Source organism: Rattus norvegicus, chromosome 15 (genome assembly GCF_021556685.1).
Source record: "Rattus norvegicus strain SHRSP/BbbUtx chromosome 15, alternate assembly SHRSP_T2T, whole genome shotgun sequence".
Taxonomy (NCBI): Eukaryota; Metazoa; Chordata; class Mammalia; order Rodentia; family Muridae; genus Rattus; species Rattus norvegicus.
Genome location: NC_141548.1, coordinates 50,962,515 through 50,985,284, shown reverse-complemented (window position 1 = coordinate 50,985,284; position 22,770 = coordinate 50,962,515). Strand labels below are relative to the sequence as shown.

At 51.0% G+C, this 22,770-nt stretch overlaps 1 protein-coding gene and 1 pseudogene across 3 annotated transcripts; one reads left to right on the top strand and one right to left on the bottom strand.

Annotated features, from left to right (window-relative positions):
• Positions 1-13,984: 13,984 nt before the first annotated feature.
• On the bottom strand, positions 13,985-19,691 carry Egr3 (early growth response 3). Of its 3 annotated transcripts, XM_087584982.1 has the most exons (3): positions 19,000-19,691; positions 18,525-18,577; positions 13,985-17,706 (listed from the first exon to the last, which is right to left on the bottom strand). In XM_087584982.1, the coding sequence occupies exons 2-3, from the start codon at positions 18,562-18,564 to the stop codon at positions 16,697-16,699; spliced, it is 1,050 nt and encodes a 349-aa protein (XP_087441108.1). In that variant the 5' UTR covers positions 18,565-18,577; positions 19,000-19,691; the 3' UTR covers positions 13,985-16,696. The 3 variants fall into 3 exon arrangements, with proteins under 3 accessions (XP_087441108.1, XP_087441109.1, NP_058782.1); XM_087584983.1 differs by lacking the exons at positions 18,525-18,577; positions 19,000-19,691 and adding an exon at positions 18,723-18,979 and having other exon boundaries at positions 14,048-17,706; NM_017086.3 differs by lacking the exon at positions 18,525-18,577 and having other exon boundaries at positions 14,051-17,706; positions 19,000-19,281.
• A 1,460-nt stretch (positions 19,692-21,151) lies between these two features.
• LOC148001023 (uncharacterized) lies at positions 21,152-22,176 on the top strand (annotated as a pseudogene).
• Positions 22,177-22,770: the final 594 nt, after the last annotated feature.

The window sequence follows — 22,770 nt, the reverse complement described above, 5'->3', positions numbered from 1 at the left end:
CCCGTAACTAAGAGCACTTTAATGCTTCCTGCCCTTTGGAAAGCTGGCACCAGCAGATGGCAGCACCTGGTAGGGTGAGAGCAAAGGGCACCTCCTGACTCAGCCTGGAAGACCTTCAGGGAGCCCATAACCCAGATGCCAAGGGAAGCCAAGGCAAACAAAGATGCAGAGGAAGTTTAGCCAGGGCACCAAGGAGTAGGGCCGCAGCAGACCTTAGATCTGCAGGGAGCCCCCGGAGCCAATGCTTTGATTCCACCTAGCAGTGGGAGCCTCTCAGTTTGCATTTCATGGTGCTTGCTGTGGGCTCCCCCCCCCCCTTCCTCCACTCTGGAAGAATGACTAAGTTTAAGGACTAAAAAAAAAGTGTTTTGATTACACTGCCTTTTCACCAACTGGGAGCATTAGTCACCCAGGATTGCTGCAGATAACGGGGAAGGCGAGCAGCGTCCCCCTCCTCCCCCTCCTTCTCTCCAATTAGCTCACAGGCCCAGGGAAGAGATGAGTGAGTGAGTTGGGGGGGGGGAGGATATCAGGAACAAAACAATCCCCTTTGGATGATCCCCAGGCACTGGAGTGTGAGGTGCCAGATGAGGTCAGGGGAGACCCCTGAGGTAGGGGTCAACCCACAGCAGTAGGTCCTCACTGTAGATAACTATCAGGACAGTATTAAGCCATGGCCAGCTGGCCCTGAGAGACCAATTTCCCCAGGTAGGTCCAGAGTACACTGGGAATGGGAAATGTAGGTAAACCATTAAAGACAGGGCTCCTGAGGGGGGGGGGGACCCTGGTGGGAATGCTGTTAAAGTGACACAGAGTAGGACTAACAACTGTCCCTGGATGGGGCCCTGAAGCCTTCATGTGGAGCTGGAATTTGCTGTCAGAAGAGGCAGCACTCACATACTATTCTTTGGAATAGCACCCTTCTCTGTTCCCAAGGAGCAGTATTTGCTGTGTTTGGCTGCTTTTATCTGATTTTTTTTCTGCTCCTACCTTGTTGCTGTGAAACTATAGGGCTAGGACATTCTCCTGCTCTGGCCTATTGGTCCAGGGGAGCAACTTTGGGCCCTGTGGTAAGGGCCTCTCATCAGGGATTGGGGTGACTTTGGCCCCTTGGCAGAGTTTTATAGCCCTTTCCTCCCATTCTGAATGGCCTTTCACATAGTAGGACTGTGTATACTAGCGTGAAGAATTTAAAATACTTGGATACACATAATTTTTAAATGCTAAAAATACTGGAAAAGGCAGAAACAAAACATTCATCCAACTTCTCCTAGGAGCAGGGTTTCGGCTACACATTCATTGCAAACACGGAATCGGTTTGGGACATTTAACATCCGCAAGTGCTAGGTATACTCTGGCTTCCAGAGCTTACAAGGCACTACTTTGGAGTGAATAGAGTTCAAAGAGATAGAAGCAGCTATTCTTAGAACAGTGGTTCTCAACCTTCCTAATGCTGTGACCTTCGTATGGTGAGCCCCTCAGCATAAAATTATCTTTGTTGCTACTTTCTAGCTGTAATTTTGCTAGTTATGAACTGTAATGTAAATATCTGGTATGCAAGAAACTTGCTATGTGATCCCTGTGAAAGGGTTGTTTGATCAGCAGAGGCGTTGTGACCCACAGGTCGAGAGCCACTATGTTACCAGGCAGTATCTAGGAATCTCTCCTGCTTTTGCTTTTCTGAGTATCTTTAGGCTGGTGTCAGGAAGCTCCCCACCCCTGCTGTGCCTTCTACAGTTCCCAATAACCATAATTACCATTGGAGAGTCTTGGTAGCACCAGGCAACGAAGTCATTCTATATCTATTAGATAATAAAACCCCGCATAGCAGTTCAGCAATGCAGTTTTTCTATCTCCTTTTGTTTTTTTAATAGATGGAGAAATCAAGGTTAAACCAGTTATCCAAGGCTCTAGTTTTGACCATGAGGGCACACATTTAAACCTAGGCTGTCTAAATTACCTTCGATTACAAAAAGGGGAAAAAAAAAAAAAGCAAATGGCACTTATGGAAGATTTACTCTCAAACACTAAGCCTTTAGTGTCCTGATGAAGGTGGACTGACAGTCAAAGTTCCTCTTGCTTGGTGACTGTACCTCCCATTGGCCAGCTTGCAATGGAGTTCCCTGATATCGGAAGACAGCTTGTGTTTTGGGCTGACAATGGTAGAATGAATTAGTTCTGAGACTTTTGTCCCTGACTAGGGCCCCATCCCCCTCAGATGAAGCCATTGGATGTTCCGGGTGAACCCAACTCCCAGAGGCATGTAAACTTCCTAGGGAGTCCTTGCAGGTCCCCTGAGTGGCAAGCCAGGGTGTGGGCAGGACTGCCCTAACCTGACCTTGCTCCAGGCCTGGCTGTCCCATGTCTGCTTGCTGTTGCTGTGGACGAGACAGCCCCCAGACACGGGCAGGACAGGTGGCAATTATCCCTGGGCACTGATTATACCACAGGGCCAGCAGGGCCTCAAATAGCCCAGCAACCCAGCCTGGTGCTGGGAGTGGGGAGTGGGGGAGGAGAAGGATCCTGCTAGAGAGGAAGGGGCAGGACAGTGCGGACATGGGTGTAGGTGTGTTGGGGAATGGCTGTGGAGGCAGGGAGGTATTTCATCTCCAGGCCTCCATCTTTTGGGTGGTCTAGATCTATCAGAGAAAGGGATGCAGTTTTGATAAAGCAGGCTGATTCTGAGTAACTGGACAGGGCACGAGCCACTTAATCTGATCAAAATGGAAAAGTTGTGCCTTGGATGAGGGACACATGGGAAAGGTTTCGGTCCTCTAAATCAGTAGCCAATAATATCACTGAGTCAGGCTGGATGTTACCCCTCTGCCTGCACTGATCGTCCTCACAGAAGATATGCAGCTTGGAGGAAGAGCGTCCAAGCTAGGATGAGGAGGGTGCTGAGGACTCCCAGTCCTCCACTTTGGGAGGACCAGGCCAAGACACTCCAGTCCTCTTTCAGCCTCAGCCACCCTTGGTCTTGTGTGGGACTGCAATGCTCAGCTCTAAGACACCTTTCTCAGTGTTCCTTTCAGACTGAGGCAAAGCCACTAAGCTATAGGCATCAGGGACACCAGGGGATGGGGTGGTGGCTGGGGTCACAGCATGTTGGATAGAGCATATTGTAGGAGGGTGCTTAAGGCCGGGAGGCCTGGTATGTCACCCCTCTGTTTTTATTTGTTCTACCCTCTGCAAAATGTGTCTGTTATTGTTCTTATACCTCAGTTTCCCTAAGCTGCCAGAGAGGCCTGGAATTCTTCCCATTGGCACCTCTACATGGAGAACAGGGGAGGTGGGAAAGCCCAGTGAGGTTCAGGACAATGGCCTTGGAGGCAATTGGGTAAAGCTAGAGAGGTTCCTTTGGGAACCAATCCTGAAATTGGCTTCTTTTGAGACCTGTTTCTTGACGAGCAGTATGAGTTTCTAGCATGGCAGTACACAGGAGACTCTGGGACAGACAAAAAATAAAAAATAAAAGAGAGAAGCCCCTTTGTGATCTGCCCCCCACTTCTCCCTACATAGGCACAGATTCCTACACACCAACCTCTCTAATTTGAAGAGTCTGCATGTGTGACAGTTTCCCAGTCTATGAGGGCCTCCTAAGGGAGGCCCTCAACTGTTGGACCCCATGACCTCAACCAGCTGCAGACAACCAGGCCAGGGGCTACTCTTATACTGGAGCCCAGGCAGGACTGACTCTGGTTCTCCAAACACCATTGAAAGGGTAGCAGAGATCCATGGTGATTGGAGGCTGTTCTCTTTCCCTTTGCCTCAAGGACTCTACCCAACAGGTGTACATCCTCAAGTGCCACCCATAAGTTTGGGAGACCAAGGCCAAAGCAAGAGGCTGTCAGTGGCTCCAAACCACCTCCCCTAGCAGCCCTGCTAATCCAAATAAGATAGGGAAAAGGCAGTGGGAGGAAATGATAGTTTCATGGTTATTTTCAGAAAGGAAAGGAAAGAAAAAAAAAGCAAACAGGAGCACACCCTGCATTTTGGTACAAAACCTAGGAGTCTCGTGGAAAAGAACCCGAAGTTCTTCCTTCCTCTTGTCCCTCTCACCAGATGCTGGAGAGAGGTGGCTGGGTTGCGGGGGCTTTAGGCTGCTCCCCTCCCCTCATCCAAGGAAAGGGAGGTGAGGGGCTGCAGTGGACAGGTATGAGGGATCAGAGAAAAGAGAAAGAGGCAGCTTTGTTTTGTGGGCCTCCGGGGACCCACCCTTTTGGGGGTGGAGGAAGTCAGTGCAGGTTCTGGAGCTGGGGCTTGTAAAAGCACAGTGGCAGGAGTGGGATTGGTGGGTTGGGAGGGTGTGTCTTGGAGGCACAGTGCAGAGAGAGGAGAGAGGGGGAGGAAGAGCAGGAGCTGCTGAGTGCTTGTGTGTGCAGGTCGTGAGCAAAGATGGGGGGTGCATAAGCCTGAGATGCATGCAGAGGGCATCACCAAGGGCCTTGCCATCTTCAAGGTACTGTGTGTACAGATGGCAAAGCCTAGTCCCTTGTCCCCAAAAGGGGCTTGGGCTTTTCTGTCTAATCTGTGTGTTTCCCTAGTCAGGACAGGGTTGGCTGAAGAAGGAACCAGGGCCCAGGATTTGTGGGAGCTTTTTTAAAGGACTATTTGGTGGGTGTCACACTTTCTGAGATTCCTACAGGGATCCCGAGAATAGGATGTGAATGGAAAGGAGGGGCTTGCAGCATGGATAATAAAGATGCATTGAAGTCTGGTGTAGTGGTGCACACCATTAATTCCAGCACTCAGGAGGAACAGGCAGGCAGATCTTAGAGTTTGAGGCCAGCCTGATCTACAGAATGAGTTCCAGGACAGCCAGGGATACAGAGAGAAACCCTGTCTCAAAAAAACAAAACAAAACATAACAAAACCAAAAGGATGCATTGAACCAGGACTCTCTAAGTGTTCGTGGAGAAAGGATTCTTAGAGCAAGAGGGAAGGGCGCCCAAACCAAAATTAGCAAGCATATGCGAGTGGCAAGAAGTTCCTGGGAACTAAGCTGACCCTGTGTCCTGCCCTGAGGCAGAAGTAAGATCATCCCCATTTTATAGATGTGTCATCCAAGGCTGAGGTTTATGGCTAGCTCCAAGTTTCCATGACTTGTCAAAGAAAGAGGTGAGTGAGGAGACCGAGGGAGAAAAAACTCAGGTGTGTTGTCCAATGATCTGAATGGTGAAAGGGGCTGTTCCAGGAAAAACCAAATGAGGCTGACTGTCAGAAGAGACGGTAGGAGGCTCCCGGGCTTAGAAGCTAGAAGCACAGGAGGTGGAAGCCTGCTGAACCAGCCCAACCCTGGGACCTGGGGAGGGCTGGGAGGAGAAGGAGGTAATGACTCAACCTGTCCGACACTGGCTTGACCTAGGGAGGTTGAGTAACCCAGCAGACGCCACAGCAGAGTAGGAATGGAATAAATGGCTGATGCTAGAGATAAGGACATGAGGGTGTGCCAGCAGGGAGGGACCACTGGCTCCTGGTAGCTGCCTCTGGGAGGAGTGCATTGGACTTTGGGGATGAGAAGCATTGAGGTTCCCAGACCTTTGTGAGAGGCAGAGTCTTTGGTGGTTGGTTGGGGTTAACAACCAACTCAGAGGACTTTCAGCAGTAGGGAGCAAAAGATGGCTCTGAGGTAGAGGTTCTGAGCCTCCCAGGACCCTGCTGCTCCCTCATCAGGGTAGATAGATGTTCCCTTTTGGACCCTTCTGAGGCAGATCTGGACAGGGTATTGTTGAATGTTTCTCGCCTGGGCTTGAATGTGACCTCAGATTACAGATTATATCTCCATGTCAGTTTCTATATATTTTCAAGAAAATATAAGTGAGAAGGGGGTGATAAGCACATCCCAAGAAGCAAGTACAGACTAGAACACTGCCTTAGGCCAAAAGGATCTCAAGTCAGGAAGCCAGGTGCCAGGACTGGAAGCCACAGGAAGCCAGGGGAGCCCCCAGACATCCACAGAGGACAGAGTGGTTGGTGTTTCAGAGCAGAGGGAAGAGGGGTATTGAATTTGGGCCTTGCCTGATGTTTCTGAGCCTAAGTTTAGCTCTAGCTATGAGATAGGAGGGGGCGGGTCTTGTGTATGGTGTGACCATCCTGGGACTTGCAGGTGGCAGTCAACGGGTAAATTGCTACAGTAGCTTTTCCAGTGAGGCCTTCAAGACCCAGAGAAGAAGTGTGACTCTGCAAATGTCATACCTCTTTGCCCCAGTGTCTGAGCCAGGAGGAGAAGCCAGGTTTCCTAACTCCTGAGGCAGTGGAGCTCAGAGGTGCAGACCTGTTACATGAAACATCTTCTCATTGGATGAAAATTTCTGTGCCCTAACACCTAGAAGATGCATTTCCACAGAGAAGCGGGATTGTTCCCAGGTTTGTCACCTCTGAGCCATCTGGAGCCTATGTGGCTTGTTTACCTGACCTGCTTAGAGTTAGACCTGGCTTCTAGAATATTCACCCACAGCAAGAGAAGTGTCCCCATTTGCCTTTCCCAATGGTCTCCAGGCTTCTGGACCAGGAGAGCTCTTTTTGTAATCCTACATTACAGCAAAGCCTCTCTACCAACAGCTAGCATTATGAATGTCAATCCTGGCCCAGCCAAGCGAAGAGACTAGGTTCCAAAGGGTCAGGTTTGTCTTCTGGTAGGGAGGCCTGATCTCAGCAGCAGCAGCAAAGGAAGAGTAACAGAGTGGCTGGGCTGTGAGAGAAGTAGGGGATGGTTTGTCCATTCCTTGCATGGTTGAGGAGCTTCCCTCCTTGGGTCCCACATGGAGGAGGCTCCCACCTCCCAGAGAGATGTTCTGCTTGTCCCAAGCACATCTGAAGGCATCGTGTCCTTTCTTGGCCCTCTCCTAGCTCCAGAACTCTTCCCTGTAGCCAGAAGAAGCAACCAGAATGTAACACAGGGACATGTCATCTGGGTTGGACAACCTCCACAAGCCAGCTGTCCACACTCTAGAGATGCCAAGCTGTGTGTTGCCATCCTGGGGCCCAGAGCCACTAGGGTTTTTCTTTTCTTACCTTCCCCCCCCCCTTTGGAAAAAAAAGGACAAAAAGAGCAACCCACAGGCCACCAAGGGAGGATCTTAGAAGTCCTCACTACTTGGAGTGCAGTAGGATCCTTCAAGTGGCATCCTCAGCCCAGCGCATGGCATATAGGATGCTCTATAGGATGTGGTTTTGTACTATGGGAGACCTAGAAGAGGACTTTCTGAGATTCTCCAGAAATTCCTTTCCCCTTCACAGCTTCCCCAACACTTGCCTTCCTACTGCCCATTAGATTCTGACATTAGTGTTTCCCTACTGGAGACCACCAGTTCCAATCTATTGAAATCATCTACCCCTATCTCTATCTGCCTCCCTCTTATCCTCTAAATCCTGGAGGGCAGAGACAATGTCTCCTTTATCCTTGTATCGTGTCTGCCTTCTTCTCTAAGAGCTAAGAACTCTATGTGGTTTAATAAATTTTTATAAGTGAACAGATGAATGAATGAACTGTGACACAGTTCTGATGGCACTGCACAGCCAGGGAAAGATGGAGACTTGAGGAGAGGCATGAAATAGAAGACCCCAAAACAGCCAGGGATGAAACTCTTATAAAAGCTATAGAAATGAATCTACAAGGCCAAAGTTTATATGAATCCAGGCACTTGGCAAGGGAATCCAAGGAATACATGTTAGATCAAGATCTTTTAGGGATGTCCCACTTAACATGCTCAGGGCCAAATTTCAGAGCCTGGCTAAGCTTTGGCCAAAGCAGGAAAATGTTCCTCCAGCCACAGACGAGTTGACTTTGCAGGACCCATTTATGACTGAAGTTCATTCATTCTCCTAGGCTGAGGAGCAGGAAGAGGGGTTATCTATCCCACTAGGAACTTGATACACTGGCAAATGTCAACAGGAGGATGGACTTGTGGTTCTCAAGGGAGGCAGTTCTGATGTCCTTTAGCAAAGCTGTGGTGTGCAGATCACCAGGGACCTGTGGCCTCTCAGACAGGAAAAGGAAGCTAAGAAGGTCAGATTCAGAAAAACCAATGATCATTGAGAGAGATGGGGTCTTTGGAAGTGGAGAGGGAAAAGCCCAGGGAGAAGAGTAAAGCTTAGCAGTCCAGTTGCATGTTGGAGCTGTTCAGGGCTTTCAAGACTTTTTTTTTCCTCTCAATTTTTTTTTTTGGCTTCTTTTGGATGTATGAATTTCTTTTAAGAAGCTGCAATGATTTTGGCCCCACACTGCCACTCTTGACTTCACGTCTTATTTCGGCTGACTTCCTTTCTCTAGGCACTCTGGCTCCCAGAATTCCTTTGAACATTCTAAGACATCATCTCCTTAGGACCCTTGCACTTGTGTATTCTGTTGCTGGGTCTGCCTCACTCCACTTCTTGGGCCTGTGCTTACAGGTCCCCTCCTTGTGAGGCAGTCCTGGACCACCCATCAAGCAGTAAATCCCTCCCTCCAGCATTCACCATTCCTTTTATAAGCCCGCTGTGTTTTCACTCCACATCTCATATCAAGAGGCAGCCACAACACATATTTGCTTGTTTGTGTTTTACCTGTCTCGGCCATGGAGAAGACAAGCTTTGAAAATTTAGGGCCTTTTTGTTTCGCCATTAAAGCCTCGATGTCCAGAATGTGTTACATGTATTTACTAGGTCATGAATGCTGGTTCCTTGGAACCCTCCACTGACCAGAAGAGGATCTGAAATGGCCTCTGCCCTTAGTAGCTGCGTCGGGACAAATCTCCAACCTTTGTGATTCCTATTTCCTAAGAAAAGACCATGTTCGGTTAAATGATCACAAGTTGAAGAGCACCTAACCCAAGAAGTAGGATTAGAGAAGGGCCTTGATGCCTGTGGTTATCTCAGAGGAAACCATGCCACCAAGCCTCAGGAATTTATTCTGTTCCCAAACTGGGGCTGGGTAAGGGGGCAATGCCACCAGACTTGTAACTGGAAGCTAAGAGCTGAATTCAAGGGTGGATGACTAAGAACCCTGCTGGTATCAAGAGTTAGGGATGGACAGAACAGAACTGGACCAGCTGCGTTTTATTTAAATCCTTGATAAGAATCAGGAAGCAGGCAACAGCTCAATGACACATTAGTTGACTTTGCAGGTGATACTGGATCAGGAAGGTGTTACATCCACCCATCTTGGTGAGAGGACAAAAGAACCGAGGAGGGGGTTGGGAACCAGGCCAGGAAACAACAATGTTGAACCTTAACTTTGGCCAAGAGGGAAAAGCACTTGTGCTCTCTCTGGGTGGATGAGGGTTTTGGGGAGTGCAGAGGATCTATGTTGGTAACCCTCACCTGTTCAGTGGATGTCCAGAGCTGGTGAGGCCTACACTGTCTTCTGGATGTGTTTGAAGTAATGTACTGATTCCAGGTTGGACATAGAGACATTTACTCACAGTGATGTTTAGAAGGTTGGGGCATGGGATAGGACTCAGAGACAAGACTAACACCGATAGTTAGTCTTCAGTGAGCCAGCAACATATAGATGACCTTGAATGAACTCCACAACAGCTATGAAAAGACAGGCAGAAACTAAGCTTCACAAAGACAAGAACCCAGTCTGGGGTATACAGCTCAGAGGTATACTACTTGCATAGAATGAGAAACCTGGACTCCATTCCCAGCACAATAAACAGTAACACTATCCATTTGTAGCCACACTGCAATGAAGTGGCTAAGTTGAAATTTGGATCTTGGATAGAGGTCAAAATTCCAAAGCATGTTAAGAGTCAGAGGGAAGAGCAGAATAGCTGCTGGGTTGTCACATGACCTAATTTTTGAATTGAGAGCTGAAGAAGAGGGCCCCAGAGGAGACTTTCCTTGGGATCCTGAGATCCCGTGGGCCAACTAAGGTTTTGTTTCTCTTGTTGGGGTGAACGGATTCTCCTAAGCAGCAGGGGGATGGGGAGGGGGACAGGGAGCAATGAAAGACAGGAGAATCTGTCTGAGAGGCAAAAATGCTAATTGTTGATCAATTCAGAGCTCCTTTGAGAAGATACCAAAGGGCCTGGAATCTCAGTTCTGTCCTGGTCACTAGTCTGACACTTTGGTAGGGACAAGGGACTGAGGGATCTGGCCTGATGGACAGCACCCAGTGGAGTGTGCCATTCAAATGATACAGACCCAGGGATAAGAGCAGTGTTCTCTGAGGAAGGATAAGGGGCAACCCCACCCTCAAGAGCAACGGACTTCTCTTTTCCTTTAGGGAGGTGAGAGCCGGGAGACTTTCTGGAGCTACAGAGAACAACTCAGTGCAAAGGACAGTGACATTGGCGGCTGAGCAGTATATCTCTGCATAGGTCATGATGGAAACAATGAAAAGTTCAAGACAGTGGGCCTGGGAAGCAAGGCAAGAAAAGCCAGCTGGAAGGGTTGGTGGCTGTGCTTCATGTGAAATTATCAAGGCCCTGACAACACCAGTGGATCACTGAGAGGGGAAAGAATGATGGAAAACACGGGTTCTAGTTGCAGAGTGAAGGAAGAGGTTGTAGGGATAGAGGGGGAGGCCTAGGTTTTGAGGAAGACATCTTTAGGACTCATAGAAAGGGCCTTTTCCACTGGACCCTGTGTATTGACCCTGAGAGAATGTTCCGAGGACCTCTTGAAAGGGTGGCCAGGAAATAGGTTAGGCCATGTTAAATAAGCCACTTAATGGGTCTGATTCCAACCCAGTCTAGCAGTTAAACTGTTGAGAGACCTGCCCTTGTTTGCAGCTTTGTGGCCGGCCATTTTTGTTTGTATCAGTGCCCTGTTGAGATTGCTGACAAAACTTTGAATTGTATCTGTTTGTTAGTTGGAAAGAAATTGTGTGTCTGCCCTAGAGTTGGGAGCTCTTGGTAACAGATGGGTGGCAGAAACTGCCTCAGGTCTAAACTAGAGAGAAGCCAGGGCCATGCCTAGGAGAGTATCACTTAGGAACACATCAGACAGATTACTGCTAATGTGGAGAAGCCTTATCACACTGCATCCACCCTGTCCCACTCCTGTTCTTTCACTGAACTGTAAAGATGACCAATTTGGAAACAGCAGAGCAAGGGAACCTTTAAACAAAGGACAAAAAAGCTTTAAGAGCTGGAACACAGAAGCTACAGGTCCCAGATGTTCTCCTGGTCTCCGTGTTTGATGATGAGTGAGACTATGTCATCTGGAGTATCCTAGGGACAGTCTGGCTGAGGGTCTCTGAACTATTCCTTTTCCTTCTGGAACTCTCTTTCCTCTCTGTACAAAGACTTAACTTTCTGAGATGACCCCTTGGGAGCCATGTCTAGGATGATATCCGTATTTTAAAGTTCTATAGTATCTTTTTTTTTTTTTGGAGCTGGGGACCAAACCCAGGGCCTTGCACTTGCTAGGCAAGCGCTCTACCACTGAGCTAAATCCCCAACCCCCTATAGTATCTTTTAGAAGTCACATTTCCCTTGCTAGTCACTAAGTTTTGCCAGTCTGATCGCTAGCTTTTGGAACACTTAGAGGTCTCTTGCTTTATCAATCAGGAACACTAGGGAAGTTCATCAGGGCCAGCAGAGGCAGTTCACAATTCTCTCATCTATGCAGGCAAACCCTGAAATATCAAAGAGGGAACACTGACAACTATCTAGAAACTAATACCTGTATCCACCAAAATCCATCCTGTGGTTCCTTTTTACATACTTGTAAATGTACGTACGTGTGTGTGTGTGTGTGTGTGTGTGTGCGCGCGCGCGTGTGTATGCGCTCGTGCGCATGCACACACACATTCATCACTACCATACAAAAACATACTTCTCACAAATTCTTTAAGCGTCTCATTTATGCCCAATTACTAAGTAAAATTTCACACTCCTCACTAAATAGGCTTTCACAGCCACTCTGTGCATCAGTGTGCCACAACAGACGCAGTTCGTGTTACGCATGCAATGCCCCTTCCTTCTCCCCAGGCTCCTCAAACGTTTGGAACAAGCCGTGGCACTATCTGTACCTTTATGCCTCATTATGTCCATTTTGTCTTTAAGTTTCAGGATGGGAATCTCTTCTTCACTTACAAAACCCAGGCAGGTTGGGTAGCTAGTTTGATGATATCTGGGGCAGCCTTATCTAGCTCGCTACTAAGTTTGAATCACTGATTACACCACACTGGGTTGGTGCCAGCCAGGCGGGCTGCCATATTGCCAAGTAACCCAGTGGTTGAACTAGGCTGGGTTGAGTAATAGCCACCAATGGGAAGTGAGTTTATTAATCATGCAGCATAGTATACTGTTGATGAATGCACAAGTTCGAAGGCCTGGTTTGGTTGGAGAAGATACAAGTGGGGCCGGATGCTAACTGTGAAGACATGTAATGATAATATCTTCAGCTCCGATAAAACTCACCTGAAAAAAACCACACAAATCTGGAAGGAAACATCTAGTTCAGCAAAGAGGTGGTCTATAGGTTCAGTCACTGAGACTTTTAAGCCACCTTGGACTCATTCTGTTAGGATAGCTCCATGCGGTTGTGTATAATGCTGGAGTTTGAAATTATTAGTGTCATAAGGGGAGTGAAAGGAATTCAAGATGGCGGCTAATGAGTGACTTAGAACTGTGTGGGTGCAAGAATTTAAGATTACACGTCGCATTCTCTGTATTCATCTCACTTCAGAAACATTCTTTTCTAGGGCCACAGCCCACCACTTCCTCCACCCAGCTCTGGCCTTAGCTTACTGGTAACTATAGCCAACCTGAAATGACATTCTTATTCTTTAGTGAGACAGGTCTGCATTAATAATTAATAGCGAGAACGGTTTCTCTGACGCTGGACTGGCTCCGTGTGTGAGTATGTGTATAGCTGAGACACTGACTCCCCATTACAGTCTGGTGCTATGTTGCCATAACCCAGAGCAGATCGTATGCCAGATACACAGAATTTTCTATAGGGCATGCCAGACAGAGAGGGAGAGGGGATTGAGTTTTCTAAAGACTGGTCTAGAATAAGAAAGGATTCCAAGGACAAGAAGAAAGGGAACAGGAGATACAGACAAAAGCAAAAAATATTCTCTTAAGAGCAATGGCAAGGGTTGGGGATTTAGCTCAGTTGTAGAGCACTTGCCTAGCAATCACAAGGCCCTGGGTTCGTTCCCAACTCCGGAAAAAAAAAAGAAAAACAAACAAACAAACAAACAAACAAACAAGAAACAAAGAACAATGGTGAAACCCCTAGGCTAGCCAGGGAAGTCAGTTAAGGATGAGAGAGATAGCTTGCAGGGGCACAGATCACTGTTTTCACGGGAGACAGAAATCAAGATATACATGGGTTGACATTATACAAAACTTTCCCTGTTCTGTGTGTGCTCTGAATCTCAGAAGTCCTTTCTCCCTTAAAAGCATCAAATCTCTGAATCCTTCATAAGACATTCTAAGGACTTTCTTAGACATTGGCAAGTAGTGAGGACTCTGGAAACCATGTTCAAATGAGATTAAAGCTGGAGGACTTTAAAACCAGCCTCCCCTCTCCCCTTTGTCTGACCACAGAAAAGCTGCCAGTCTCCCTAGTTATCTTGCCAACCCTGAAGAACCCCTGTCAAGTTTCTACCTGTCTCTCAGGCTTCAACAGCTTAAGCAAGAGAACTTCTCAGTGCTGTTCCAGAGGCCTTTCAGAGTCTTGTCCTAAGACCAATGAGAAATAGTTTACCAACAGATTCACCCATGGAAACCACAGAGAAGGTTCTAGATTTAAGTCCCTGCTCTGACTCTTGTGAATTTAGTTTGCCCATCCCGTTCATCTGATAGATTGGCTAGTCTGAGAATCCCAGAAGGGTAGAGTAGAATCCTCTCAGAATCAGGACTCAAAACTGGATTAGAAACGCCAGAACCCACACGGAATTCTGAGCCCTGTCCAGGGACATTAGTTCTGCTCTGACTGTAGCACCAGACTGTAATGGGGAGTCAGAGCAAAAGGCATAACTCCAGGCACCACAACCTATCAACCAGACCTCCAAAGCCCCAAACAAAACAGGACAAAAAGACCCAGGCCAAACCAAAACTTTATACCGTGAAAACAAGAAATAAAAAGAGATTTAAAGCCCGGCTGATTGTCAGCAAACACAATATATTTACTGTATTCGCATTTGCTCACAGGGCAAATGGTACAACATTACACCGTTTCAATAATTGCTTTTAAAAATGCTGTTTTCATTAACTATATTATATTGGCATAACAATGTGACAAGAAGTAAATGAAATGTTGGTGAAGAATCTCACCTTTTCACAATATCAAGCATTTTTTTAACCTTAGTATAAGGTACTATAAATCCAAGAAATAAAAACATCCACAAAATATATTACATCTGGTTCGTCTTTTTCTAAGTACTCAACTGTATACAAAAGTCTTTCAAAAAATATCATTCCCCATGGGTTTTTCCTTTTTAAAACCTGATTTTTTTTCTCTCAGTTCACATAAGTTAGAGTGCATTTTCTTTTGTTTTTTTTTTTTTTTTTTGTGTTTTCAAACATGCAGACATATAAAAAATTGGGATAGCACAACCTTTTGGCAACAAAGTTTTTTTTTTCTCTTAGTTTAGCTTAAATGTCTGAGAACAGTTTTATTAAAACAAAGGAAAAAGTCAGAGTTACCATGCAGTGCCATGCATACTCCAGAAGGAGGAAGAAAAAAATATTAAAGGATATTTGATTCCTCCTTCCAGCTTTGAACTGACCAAATTGTGTATTTTTAAATAATCATCACATTATAAAAAGTATTCAGCAAAATACTGTCTCTGCAAAGAAAGATTTTACCCTTCAGCTGAAAAAATATGGGCCCTCCTAGCAAACTTCTCCTTCTACAAAAAGCCCGAGTACCTGGAAACTCACAATCCCCCACAATCCCCCCAGGATCCCCACAATCCCCGCTCTTCGAGTCTTTCCTCCCTTGCACTGTAGTCCGTTTAGTATTATTTATCCACCACCAAAAGACGGTGCTTTTTTAATTAAAAAAAAAAGTGGGAAACGCATAAAGTGACTTTAAAAACAGACATTCTGTAAACTCCAGACCTTTGTCCCTTCTCTTTGGGCAGCTTACTGGCCACGGGAGAAAGGACGCTAATAGGAACAGTACATTCAATCAAGACCGTGCTGGAAGCTGTGTCAAGGAGCACCCTTCTCTAAGTCTCCACGTCAAAAGGGCCACCCTGTGTGAGGAAGGGCTGGGCAGGACAGCTGGGGTAGAGGGCTCCTGAGAAGAGGTGAGGTAGGGTGGGGAGGTGCGATGGGGCCATGAAACAGATGTGCTTCATTCAGCAACACAGATTAATGCAAAAGTCCCCATCTAGTTTTGAGGAAAATTTGACAGAATGTGTATGCATATATATACACGTGTGCAACATATATCCACACACACAGGTAGATAATAATCTCATCAGTTTACCTTTTCATAAAAATAAATCATTTAAGCTGTATATGCCTACAAATTCTCTTTATTCCAGTGCACTGCACTGGATAACCAAATGCCTTAGATTTGATTTTGCTAGGAATACAGAGTGCATGTTATGTAAACATATGTGTATAAAGAAACACACACATACATCTACATACACACGCCAACATCATATACATACACTTCGCTTCTGTTGTGTTGGTGATCACAGAGGGCAAATGAATAGAGCCAGCCTTCCCAGTAATGGGGAATGGGTATGTAACAGAGACAAACACTTGGGTGGTTGAGGCCTGCCTTCTGGGTAAAGATGTTGAGAGACGCAGTGCGAACCTGAGAGGGAAAAGGAGAAGATGGGGCTCGCGCGGGGTGGGGTGGGGGAGGCAGAGGCAGAGGGCAAGCTTGAGAACACAGGTTTTGAAAAGTGGGGCTGAGCAAATGATTTCTTTTTTTAAAAAAAAGGTGGCTCTTACTCCCCCAAAGATCAAACTGCCCCGAGGCCTAAGAGGGAAGCGCTCGGAAAGGGAGGGGGTTCTACGGGGTCAAACCCGATGCAGCAGTAGCTGCATCCGAGGCATTTCTGTAAGAAACATTAAGGAGCAGATGGAAGACCATCTCCTCCGGTCACTTGCTGGTCCTTAGCTTGGGACATCTCCCAAAGGCTTGGGGACCTTCTGTGAAGAAGAGTTTAGGAGTAGACACAGCCCAGTTCAGCTCAAGAGTCTCACACACACGTGTGCGCGCGCACACAACACACTCACACACATACACACGCACACTACACACAGGCGAGCACGCACACACTCGCGCGCATCACCGCACGCAAGCGCGCGTGCGTGCGGCGGGCAGCAAGCTCTGCGCTTTGGTGCGCTCCTTACCCCCTCCCCCTCTCGGGTGTTCGAGGGGGAACACAGGGAGACACTGGAGGGGGAAACAGTGAGGTGCTTGGGTCTGGCGAAGGTTGCATGGGCCCCGCCTTCAGTCCCCCGCAGGTCCTTGGCGTGGCCCAGCGGCCCCTGGATCAAGGCGATCCTAACTGAACAAAGCGGGCTAGACGCCACCTTTCTACCCCCACGCCTTGGTTAAGAGGGGGCAGCAAGGAGAAAGTGCCTCTAGCCCTAGCCCCCAACCGCCGGCCGGTGTGAAAGGGTGGAAATAGGGGGCGTCGAAGAGGAGGCAAGGGGGCCGCACGTCCAGGGCGAGATCAGGGCGCGGCCCCTGCGCCTCGGTGACTGGCTTTTCCCGCTGCTTTCAGGCGACCAGCCAGGAGGCACTGGAAGGGAAAAGAAGGGATCTGAGAGGCGGATCCTCAGGCGCAGGTGGTGACCACAGGGGCCAGGGACACGGTGGGCGCCGAGGATGCAGAGGGCGCACCCCCTTTCTCCGACTTCTTCTCCTTTTGCTTGAGGTGGATCTTGGCGTGGCGCTTGCGCTCGTCGCTGCGCGCAAACTTGCGCCCACAGAACTCACAGGCAAAGGGCTTCTCCCCGGTGTGCGTGCGGATGTGAGTAGTGAGGTGGTCGCTGCGGCTGAAGCTGCGCATGCAGATCCGACACTGGAAGGGCTTGTGGCCCGTGTGGATGCGCAGGTGCCGGGTCAGCTCGTCCGAGCGGCTGAAACGCCGGTCACAGCCTTCCGCGGGACACGCGTGGGGCCGCTCGTGGAGTGGGGTCTTGCTAGGCCGATTGGGGTACTTGCGGGGCCGGATGGGCTTGAGAGTAAGCGGCGGTTGGGGCAAGCTGCCGAAGCCCGGGTGGATCTGCTTGTCTTTGAAGGCCTTGATGGTCTCCAGAGGGGTAATAGGGGGTGGGTTGACCCGAATGGGGTCCATGCCCTGGAAGGGCTTGTGTTCTGGAATGGAGCCCATGTCGTTGGGGTGGTGATACAGGTTGTAGTCAGGAATCATGGGGAAAAGATTGCTGTCCAAGGCCGGCTTGGCCGATTGGTAATCCTGGGGGGAATAGGCGAGCCCTGGGTTCCCCTGGGGGTCGTGGAAAGACACCGGCTCCGAGTAGAGGTCGCCGCAGTTGGAATAGGGGGGCAGCGCCGGATACATGGCCTCCACGTCTCCCTGAGGAGGCTGCACCATGCTAGCCGTGGTCGTCTGCGTACTGAGCGCCCCTGAGGCCGGGGGCACCCCCAAGATGCCGGCACTCATGAGGCTAATGATGTTGTCCTGGCACCAGTTGGAAGGAGAGTCGAAAGCGAACTTTCCCAAGTAGGTCACGGTCTTGTTGCCTGGGGCTGGCTGGAAAGAGCCCGAATAAGAGAGTTCCGGATTGGGCTTCTCGTTGGTCAGACCGATGTCCATCACATTCTCTGCGGAGAGCGGGGGAGAGAGGGGAGGGGTGAGTGAAGCGGAGCCGGCTCCGGGCCGCGGCGCCCAGGTCCTTGCCCAGGAGTAGAGGGTGCGGCCGGCTGGAGTGCGCAGCGCGTGGGGTAAGAGGAACGCTGAACCCGGCGCAAAGCGGGCGGTGCCGCGCTCCCTGGCGCAACCTGGATACAGCAAAATACTACGGATCGGGGTGTGGAGTGGCTCCGGCACACACACCGCACACGCCGCGCACACACTCACGTACCACACACATACACGCACGCGCGCGAGAGAGCATTGTTGTTCTTCCCGAGGTGGGGCGGACAGGTAGCTGCAGCTACAGGTAGTTTCAGACCCGGAGCGCGCCCGGCTCTTGCTCTCCAGCACACACAACTCGACCTCTTCCCCGGGCCCTGTCTACTCCAAGACGCCGCGCCTTCATGCCCCAAGAGATGTCCCCCTACGCGCGCTGAGCCCGGGTGGCCGACCCAAAGAGCTTCGACGCTTTTGTCCTCGGAGCGCAGAAGGGTGCCGCCCGTAAAGGGAGCCTCTCCCGGCCCTAGTCTCCTCCCGGCCTGAAGGAGCTTTCTGCTCGGGCTGGAGGAGAAAAGCCTAAACCCAGCTAAGGAGAGTGGAGAGCGGCGGAAAACTGGCCGATGTCTCCACGGCGGGAGCGGCCACCTTCCCAAGCTCCCGGGTCCCAGGATCGCCCCCGGTGGCAAACCCTTTCCCCCGCCCCGTGGGTGAGCCCCCTCCCTCTCCCCGCCGTACCCACACCCCCAATGGCTTTGCTGAACGCCCCGGAAAGGCAGCGTCGCAGTACCTCTCCCACCGTGGGGACTCCACGCCGCACATGGCTCCATCCCGGGTGGGAGGCTGAGGGAGTAAGGGGGGAGAGCGCGGGTGAAAAAGACGCTAGGCTCCTCCCGAGAAAGGGGGCTACAGTACCACGCCTAGAGCGCAGCCCAGCGATCCGGCCCCCTGCGTGGGGAGGGAGAACCCCAGAGCTGCTCGCACCTACCTCCCTCCGGTCGGCGGCTGCCCCCACCCGGGAGAACCAAAGCCTCAACCGTGGCGTCTCCAACCAAGCCTTCCCGATCTCGGAGGGCGGGAGGAGTGGGTGGGAAAAGCAACTCGCCCCCCAGAAAATTCCCAGCGCGCCCCCCATCTTTCCATCCGTCTCTCCATCCATCCATTTCTGCATCCATCGATCTATGCATACATCGCTAGCTCTCTCCCTCCTCCTCGTCCTCCCCCTTTCCTTTCTCGCTGCCTCGCCGCCTCACGGCCACCCTTACCTGTAGCCATCTGAGTGTAATGGGCTACCGAGTCACTGCTGCCGGAGAAGAGGTTGAGCGCGCTGGGGATCTCCTCGGGGTACAGATTGTCAGGCAATTGATTTAGCAAACTGCTCATGGTCACCGGCAGCTTCTCGGCGAGTTTGCCGGTCATAGCACTCCCGAGCTACAGCCGCCACCGCCGCCGCCGCCGCCACCGCCGCCGCCTGTTCCTAACGCAGCTTCCAGGCTAGCGGCATCCGAGAGGCGATCCGTGGTGCAGGGGAAAAGCATGCGAGAGGGAAAGTTCGGGGGGAGGGGGGAGTGAAAAGGGGAAGGGGTGGGTCAGGGGAGGGGATCTATTCTTTTTTGGGGAGGTGGGTGGGAGAGGGGCAGAGAGGGTAATCCTCTCGGGTGCCTCAGCTGGTGCCGTGCGACGCTGGGTCGTGGGGGTGGGGTGGGGCGTGTGCGGGGAGTGGGATGGGGGCTGGGCTGGGGGGGATCTAGGCTCCAGGGGGTCAGACGCGGCTTCAGTATTGATCTCACAGACACGCGCCCGCCGACCCCCCCGCCCCCCCGATCTGCCACAGCCGCCGCCGCCGCCGCCGCTGCCGCCGCCACCTCCTCTGCTGCTGCTGCTGCTGCCGCTGCTGCCACCACCACCAACCAGCCCCGCTGCTTCCTAGCTAGCTCACTGCTGCCCAAAAGCTCCCAGCCAGGGAACTCCACCAGTCTATTTATCTGAGCCCCGGGAAAGCTCCGTGACGTAGCTGCCCATATATGGACAGACAAAGCCCAGCCGAAGGGGCGCGACGTCACAATGGAAGCTCCTCACAATGGAACATTAGAAAGCAGGAAGCGGGCCGCAGCCAACGTGCAGCGCCCGCACCGCTCGCCGTTCTTTATGAAAAAAAAAAAGTCAATTAGAAGATTAGAAAGAAGGAAAGCGAGAGGAGAAAAGAAAAGAGGGACGAAGCCGAAAGCAAAGCACGCGATGCGCAGTAACTAAACCTGTAGGTTTTTATTTGAGGGCTGCATTAGAGACAGAATTTAGCGGCTGGAGGGGTGGAGTTGTTTGCAATTGGCCTCCAGCACTCCAGCAGGAAAAAGAGTTCAGTACACTAGGGACAGGTTCCTTAGCAGTCTGGGAATTGTTGGGAAAGGGGGAGATGACCGCTTCAACCCAGGTTCCCGCATATAACTCCTGCCCTTCATTCAGCATCCTATCTTGATTGGACTCATGGAGAGAGGGAATACTTCCCTTTGGAGAAGGGGTTCCAATGTCCCAAGGCTCCTTAGTCTTGGACAGCTAGAACTTTTCGAGCCGACTTCATTCCGATTCACCGCCCACAGACCCGGCCCCTCCCTTGGGGCTCCTGACCCTGCACTGACTCTCAGTTGAACGCAGTGGCGGAGTAATGTGTAGCCGACTAGCTAGTTTCGCAGTGGGCAGAAGCTCCACACTTCTAGGGACGAGGGCATGAGTTTTTGGTGGAGATTAGGAAAGAGTGAAGTTTAGGGGGACAGAAAACACGTGCACCAACTAATTACCAGATAAATTCCCTAACGGTTCTAAAGCAAACCCCTTTGGCCACAGGATGGCAGGAGGGCCCAGCAGGCCGGGGCACAGTCGCTATCTACTGCGGCCGGCGAAGGGCTTGTGGCTGAGTTACAGCAGGAAGATGCGAAACCCACAGTTTCTAGCCGCCACGGCGGTCTCCCTTAGTCTTTACTCTCTCTGTCTCCCTCTGGGTTGTCCTCATTGCTGCCTGAGGGTGTCTTGCAGCCAAGGGCGGCCCCCTGTGCCGACCCAGGGTGCTGTCACCTCAACAGCGGATCCCGGGGGTGGGTGATGTGTTCCCTGAGGCCTGCTCCTGAAGCGCGCAGCCTGGCTGAGAGCGAGGGGGAAGAGGGGGGGGGGAGCACGGAGGCGCGACCCCAAATCACACCGGGTTGGCGGGGGAGGATTCCCTCCTCAGTGGCGGCGTGGGCGCGGTGAATCCCGCATCCCCCGCTGGAGAGTCAGGGTTGGGGGAACTTGCATCCCTCAAGGGGAGTGGGAGTGTTGACAAGGAGGAAGAGAGGATCCCGGGGCCTCACGCCGTGGGAGGTCCATGCGGGGCCCGGGGACGCGTGGGAGGAACTCCTGAGCTGTGCATTGTGATGGGGGTGGATGACAACCCTACTCCCTCTTCCCTCCCCTCAGTTTGGAGGAGAACATTGGGTAGGAAGGGCCAGACTCCCCCGGATCTCCTCCAGTTCTTAGGAAAGGAGGGATTCCCGCCGCCCGTAAGCCCCCTTTCTGCCACCCCCGCCTCCTCTCCCTCCAGGCTACCCATTCCTGTGCTCTAGAGGCATTGCGCCCCCGGGTTCTCCTCCGCCCCCGCGGCGCGGGGAGACTGCGCGCTGCAGCGGTCCCGGGCTTCGGCCGGAATCAGGGCATGCAGCGCTTCCCGCCCCCGGCTCCATCTCTGGAGGGGGGAGCGGCCGGTCAGGGGCGTGGGTGGCGGTGTGAGCCTAGCTCGGTGCGGGAGGGGCCTCCGCGGCTGCAGGGAGGGTCGCAGGGCAGCTGGCCAAGCCGGGAAGAGCCATACAAGGAGTGGATCCGGTGACGCGCCGGCCGCGCCCCTTCTCCTGCTCTATTTGGCTGCAGATTCCGGTCCCCGGATTTGCATATTTTGGCATCCAGTGGAAAAGGGAAGAACGGAACCCGCAGCCTTTAAAGGAACCGCACAAACTGTAGCGTCACCTAGGGAGGCGGTCTTTGGGGGGGGGGGCGCGTGAAAAATTAACCTCGAGCTCTGGCCTCTGGCGGGAGGGCCAGGCAATTGGGGCGGGGAAGGGGTGCCCGGGATACCCGCAAGCTTTGGGCGCTCCTCTGCATTGCTTCCTGCTGCGCGTGCGAGGGGAGGCTGGCGGACTGGGGTGGGAGCGGCGGGGTGTCTCGGTGGGTTCCTGCCTTTTGCCTGGACTTGCCGCGAGGTTCTCGGCCCTGGACCAAGCGGCATGTCCAAGCTTAACTGCAGTGCCCGTGTCTCCCCGCGTGAGGCAGATATCAGCCTGAGGGGTGGTGGGAAGGAAGTGGAAGGCCTTCGGCAGCGCAGCTCAACTAGCAAGGACCCTACATACCATCCACTTTCCACCTGTTTGACTCCCTCCATAGAAGGAGCTGGGGGCTCTGTTCTTTTTCCATATGGACCTGTGGTGGGAAGCATTTGGGATACTGGAAGACTTTTCGCACCCAGTGTCAGCTATTGCTTCTCTAAGCTTCTCTAAGCCAGGAACACTTCCGAGGATAGTTAGCTTGTTGCCTCTAAGAGGGAAAGCACATACTGGCTTGCACTAGGACTTTGTTGCTTACCAAACAAGACCTGAAAGGCTGTCGGCCTGTTTCCTACTAGTTCTAATTGAATGGAAGTTTTCTGTAAGCTTAATATATTTATCGGAACTTCACTGTGACAAGGGAAACTACTGAGCTTCTTAACTGTTGACTGAGGTAGCAATACAGACCTCCTAGGATTAAATCAGAGAATTCTCATAAGAGCACCAATACCAGACCTCTAACAAGCGCTCAATAAACAGCAGTCACTATTATTAAACTATATTCACTCCCATCCGGCTGAAGGACACACTCCTTGTGTGCCCCAAGGACACATTCAAACGATGCAACTGCTAAGAAGTGCCCAACGGGGAAAACCATCTCTTCCAGCTTGTCATGTAAAAGGAATATTGTTTATTTACAGAGAAAAATAAATTACTATTTGGGTGCCTGAAACCCGGGTCAATCTAGTG

Coding starts and splice junctions, on each gene's coding strand:
- Egr3 (XM_087584983.1), bottom strand. CDS start 18,921: ATGCATAGATCGATGGATGCAGAAATGGATGGATGGAGAGACGGATGG. Junction 17,707..18,722: donor CAGCCGCCGACCGGAGGGAG/GTAGGTGCGAGC, acceptor CGCTCTCCGCAG/AGAATGTGATGGACATCGGT.